The 6,000-nt window shown below is 37.6% G+C and overlaps 1 protein-coding gene across 2 annotated transcripts in view; it reads right to left on the bottom strand.

Moving 5' to 3' along the window:
* Window positions 1-782: 782 nt before the first annotated feature.
* LOC148427124 (voltage-dependent calcium channel subunit alpha-2/delta-3-like) overlaps window positions 783-6,000 on the bottom strand; it is a 100,920-nt gene continuing 95,702 nt past the window's right edge. For both annotated transcript variants that reach the window (XM_088402264.1, XM_088402269.1), the window contains 3 exons: window positions 2,885-2,997; window positions 1,451-1,533; window positions 783-1,329 (listed from right to left, as the gene is read on the bottom strand). In XM_088402264.1, coding sequence (XP_088258390.1) covers window positions 1,237-1,329; window positions 1,451-1,533; window positions 2,885-2,997 — 289 coding nt within the window. In that variant the 3' untranslated portion in view covers window positions 783-1,236. The remainder of the gene's footprint in view (window positions 1,330-1,450; window positions 1,534-2,884; window positions 2,998-6,000) is intronic.

Here is a 6,000-nt window from a genome sequence, read left to right as displayed (position 1 = left end):
TGGAGAAAACTTGTCAGAAAGTCACATTGTAGATTGCACATGTTTTTTGTTTACATTCACGACATAGATTTGCTACAGTGAAAAGTACAGTGTTGTGAAAAATGTCTGGCTGCAAACATGATTTTCTTGTAAATAGCTTCTACTGTACTTGCAGTAACGTGTGCTAAAAAGAAAATAAACAAAACCAAGAATGCGTTTTGGACATTTTGTCATTATTTTACCGCTTTACTGAACTTGTACCAAACCGTGGCCTCAAAACTGAGGCGCGAACTGAATTGTTACCACATCATTTAAAAGCACACCTGCACTACTATTGAGAGAGTGGGGGTCATTGTTGTGGGTACAAGGCAGTTTCTAATTGCACATGCCAATGACATCATCGACAAGGGTAGAGCCATCAATTTACTTTTACCTTTTTTTATTCCCACAGCTTTAACTCCTTTTGCCCTTTGCACGCTCAGATTTTTAATGCAAATGAAAGAAAAAAGAAAGCTCGGCCATGACTGGGCTAGGTCCGTACGCTCCGTTATGTTCCAGTGCATTGTCAGTAGGAATGAAACTCAGGGAAAATACCCAAAGCGAGAAAACTTCCGCCACGCTAGACTTGCGCTCTGCATGAAAATAGGGCCCCAGATGTAAAAACTTTTATGGTCATTGATAGTGTACAGATATAACTTACAAATTATCATAACAAAATGGAGAGTATTACTTTTTTTTTTTTTTTTACATATAAAATGTAAGATGCTCAAGCAGCCCCCCCCCCCCCCCCCCCCATACACACACATACACACACACACACACACACACATATAGTTTTACTGTCATAGTTTTTGAATCTTCAGAATGCTAATCGTCCATGAAAAGACCGTTGGGAGAAGAAAGTCTTGGTGCGGACGGGCGGTCCGTGGCTTGAATGCCCACTTTGGACTGTCGTCAAGCTAAAAACTCTTGCTAAAAAGCTTGTGTGCATGTGACATTGCAATAGCACCTGCTTGACAATGGAGCATTCGTTTTTATTTTTTCGTGAATATTTGCTGTCAGCATGTATCTCAGGAAAATGACCTTCAACCACGGTGAAAGGTGCTAGAACCGGAACGCTGGGAGACTTCGGGGTTGTTGTTTTTTTTCTTCTTCTTCCGAATTGCTTCTTTTGCGTGATTTCTTTGTGATACTTTGACATGCCAAGTGGATCCGACAGAAAGTTCTGGATGGATGCACGAACGCAGCCAGCTGGGGTCACCTGGGGAAGAGCGCCGGCAGGATCCAGAGCAGTGTTGCAGAAAAAGACGGCGTGAGAGAGTGAGCTCCTCCACACTCCATTGAGTTCTCCTGCAGAAAGACGTGGGCCAAATATGATGATGTGGAACAGATAGGCAATATTTTAATACAACCCACATGCTGGCTCAGCTGAGACTACAATATATGCACGGGTCAGGGAGCATGGAAATACCTCAGGGTGGAACGGGTGACAGGTATCTGGGCGCCTCCGATCCTTTTGCATCTTAAGTCTCTCGCACTTCAGAGATTCATTATGTGAAGGAAATGTTAAGGTAGCAAATACAGATGATCTGCGGCATACGAGGCATCCCAAAAGTCGTGACCTTTTCTCTATTTAGTTCCTGGTATCATTTGGAATGATGTGAGTTCCTTTGGGAGCTCAATCACCATCCGGACTAAGGTGGGTATTCCATCGGCGCGTCATCGACGGACGCCCGTGTGGATAAAATGAAAAGACGGACTGACCGTTACACTTTGGATTGGCTTGGCAAAACAACGTGCATTATTAAACTGCAGAACTACAGTTTTGGTAGGATATTTAGCAACTCTAGAAGATAAATCGTGAATCAGTTTTATTTCGGGTCATCTGCCAGAAAATTGCATTACTAATGACAGTTGTGTACGTGTATAACGCTCATACAACACAATCCAATTTTGACAGGTTATTGAAATTCATCAAAGATTTTGGAATAAATGAATAACTCTTAAAATTTGGGTCGATTACTTTTTGACCCGACAGTTTAACTCATTCAGTGCCATGGACGGGAATTCTTGTCTTTTAAAATGGTAATAACTATAATAAATAATAAAATACATTTTATGATGCAGGGTAGCTGACACTCTTGACTAATACTTACCTAATATAAGGCAATTGAGCTAACTGTGACCATTGCATGGCAGTGTTTCCATACTTACAACGCAGCTGTTACCTACATGCAAGTATATCTTAAGAATGGGAGTCAATCTTTCAATGGCAGCACCCATATTTACATAGACATAGCACACCTTCTGATGGCTTTGAAAGTTGAGTGAAAATGCTAAATATACTGGTCTTCTAGAGGTTTTTTTTCCAATAACGCTTGGCACTGAAAGAGTTAAAAAATGTTGCCACTGAACTAAATCCTCACCAGTTTTGGTCATAAATAAATCAACAAATGACATTTTGAAATTCATTTTCAAGTGAAACCTTTAAAAAAATAAAATGCTTTATTTTGGTTTACAAAAATAAAAACAATTCTGTAAACTAAAAATTTTTAGGTTTAAAAAGTTTTATGCGTCAAAAATGGACAACCCATATTTTAGGGCAATTTGACCAGGATTTTTCTTTTGTTAAAAAAAAAAAATACAGACAAAATGACCCAAAAAGCAGTTGGCCCCTTTTTGAGCCATGATTGGGTTATTTTTGACCCAACAGATTTAGAGTGCAGATGGGATATGAGTGGAATTAAAGATGGCTATCTAAGGCCGTGTCAAGCTTCCGCCACCTCATGGCAAGTACGGATGGGAGCACGTTGTCTCAGCAGATTATTTCCTCAAGCTGTTATGAGCTTGCTTTAAAATAATCAGTGAAATAAAAAAAGAAGATGATTTTCTTAGTAAAGGATATACATGATTTCAACAGGATCCATAGTGATGGGCTCAAACATGCTGCAGTCACACGTATTGTCCACCACCACCATGAAGAGATTGCTGCTTGGGATCTGCTGAATCACAAAGGACCTGGCAGAGAAATAAAACCATCAGAAAATATATTGCGAATCGGATAACATGGAGAGGGGGGTTTGTAGACAAGTTAGACGGGGATGAATTATATGTCTATGGCCTTGCCTTAGCAATCATCTCCTTTGGCGTAGAAAAGTTGTGTGGACGTGCATCAAAACTCATTACCAGCTGTCAATCAACATGTCGTCTTCAACTTTTCTAGTCAATCCAAGGCGCAATTCAATGAAGTGCTGCTCAATATAAAAAAACATACTGAGGAAGACAAAGGTGAATGAAGCCTCATTCAGAGCTTCGTGGATCCATTTATACTGGCTGGCTGGTTTTCCTCAAATTTCTGCCCAACGGTTCACGGTAAATTTTATGAAGATGAGACGCCAGACAGATGAGCTTTTTTATGTCCTCATTTTTTCTTTACGTTTCATGCCTCTTCCCTTTTTTTTCCCAAATCCCCAAATAATCAATATCAACTGACATTTTGATTTTCCAAGTTGAATAAAGGATTACTTATTAGATATAAAGCTGTTTGTAAATCCTGCAAAAAAAAAAAAAAAAAAAAATATATATATATATATATATAATATATAAATATATATATAAAATATATATATATATATATATATATATATATATATATATATATATATATATATATATATATATATATATACTCGCATCAGCAATTAAAACTACACAAAAAACATTAAAAATAAAAAAATAAATAAAATGCTTGATCTCTCCTAAATGGCTGTCCCCCAGGCACACTGGATTATAAACCACAAAGCTCACATAAAGAGAAAAAAGGGTTAGAGTTAGGGCGGCAAGATTAAGAAGTAATTTGTGAAACTATTGAATAAGAGGAAAGATCCCAGCTGCAGCTGAAAAATGAGCCGGGACTGAATGACTGTTTACGTTTAAATTGTACACTAAATCTTTTTTTTTTTTTTTTGCTGCGCTCAATAAAAAGGAAACATTTTGAAAACTGGCAAATGTATATTGAGCATTATTTGACATGACAAATTTAGTGAAAATTATATATAATATTTTCAATTTGACAGTATCTGTTTGATATATCCTCATTTCTTGCTAATATACCCTAACCCAACACCTGCGATGCCTTAAGCTTTGGTAGGGTGGGAAACACCAGGAACATGTCATTAAAACCCAGTTTTTGAAACCAAGAGTCTTGATGCCCTTTCCACACGGCCCAGCATTGCCTCCAAAACCTCTCAGTATAAAAGTGTCTTGAGGTTACTTTTATTGTTGTAGTACATAAATAAACTGGAATCGAATTGAACTAGCCCAAAAATGACCTCATAACTACTGGAATATTGTCCTAATTTAATAGCGCGGCCATTTCAACCAACCGCAAACAGCCTTCAGTGGCGGACTCGCACCACATTTTAAAACAGTCATGGTGCCACGACAGACCAAAGCGGCCTGCGGTCCGAGTCTGTCCCACTACCGGTGAATGCGACGCGCTCATGTTTAATCTGCCGCTTTTGGAAGACGGCGTTGGCCGACTGCTCAGCCGATGGCCTTGAACATACTGTACCCACGACAACGCCTCACAAACACACACGGGGAATGTATTCCTTGTAAGAAAAGGCAAACGTTCTCAATATAGTCGCGTGCTGTTGGTCTGTAAGAGAGGGTCAAGTCAAAGAGAAGAATCTTAAGGCTACGGAAACGACTAAAAAGGAGTCAAGATAATACAAAATAATCATCATCTTCTCATTCTAGCACGTAACCTTTCTGGCATAATTTCCTACTACATGAGCTTCAAATTGTAGGTGATACATACGGGAAATTAAAAAAAAATATATTTCTCCATATATTAACATCTTATCATTTGTGACTCCAGGGGCTCCAGGACTCCATTTGTGACTCTGTAGATTCTCCAGGGGCCATTTTAAAACAGTTACCAGGGAATCAGGGGATTTGTTCACAATTTGGACCTTGAAACGGACTATTTTTGCCGGTAAAAAAATAATTTTGTACATTTAGGTTAGGGTTTTAACTTGGTGAGGTTGTCAATAAAGTATTTCTATCCAGGGTTAAAGTTTCGAATGAGGCTTGGGGTTTCAAATGAGGGTTTTAAAATAAGGTGAGGGTGTCAATGTAGGATTCTGAACTCGATATGGGTTTCAAAGTAGAATTTTGAAGTTGGGTTAGCATTTCAAAATAGGGTTTCAAACTAGGATTAGGGTTTCAAAGTAGGTGACCTAACCAAAGTAAGGTTAGGTCAATAAATTAGGGTTTTAAATTAGGATTAGGTTTTCAAAATAGGGTTTTAAACTAGGGTCAGTTTTTTAAAGTAGGGTTTTAAACCAGGGAAAAGGCTTCTAATTGGGGCTATAAACTAGGATTAGGGTTTCAAAATAGGATTTTTCACTGGGGTCAGCATTTCAAAGAAGGTTTTTCAACAAGGATTGACGATTATGTCTAGTAAGACTACCTTTGGGATTTTTATTTTTCAAATTCAATCTAGATTAAGAGTTTTTTGATTGTATTTTTATGAAAATAAAAACAGGTCGGAAATTTGTTAAGTAAAATTCTGAAAAGTTTCATGTTTTAAAATATATATAGTTTAAAAGCTCTTTTAGTTTAGTTTAAAAAAAAAAAAAGTGACTCCGTTACCTTTTCAATGTAATTTTGTCAACACTGACTACAAAAATGTTTCGCTACGTTCCAAACAAAATATCACGCATTTCATTTGTTCACTTTGGGCTTAAATGAGCTTCATACTTTCCAATTCTAATTTTCGATAAATGCATGTGTGGTTTTTCTGTCATCAAAGAAATATGAGCGTATGTGGTTAAGCACATTAATTCACTGAGCGTTTTCTGGGTGTGATTCTTTGGGTAGTCGAAACATTTGAAACATTACCATAAAATAATAACAAAATTCATCATTTTTGGACACGTCAGCAGAATGTGTTCATGCTCATGAAATCCACGAGAAGTCAGTGCAAAATGATGTGACATGCAATAGAAAAGTTTT

This window comes from Hippichthys cyanospilos, chromosome 2, assembly GCF_059441005.1.
Source record: "Hippichthys cyanospilos isolate Australia breed blue-spotted pipefish chromosome 2, RoL_Hcya_1.0, whole genome shotgun sequence".
Lineage (NCBI taxonomy): Eukaryota > Metazoa > Chordata > Actinopteri > Syngnathiformes > Syngnathidae > Hippichthys > Hippichthys cyanospilos.
Note: the sequence above shows the minus strand (reverse complement) of the source record. Positions and strands in the feature narration are given on the sequence as shown.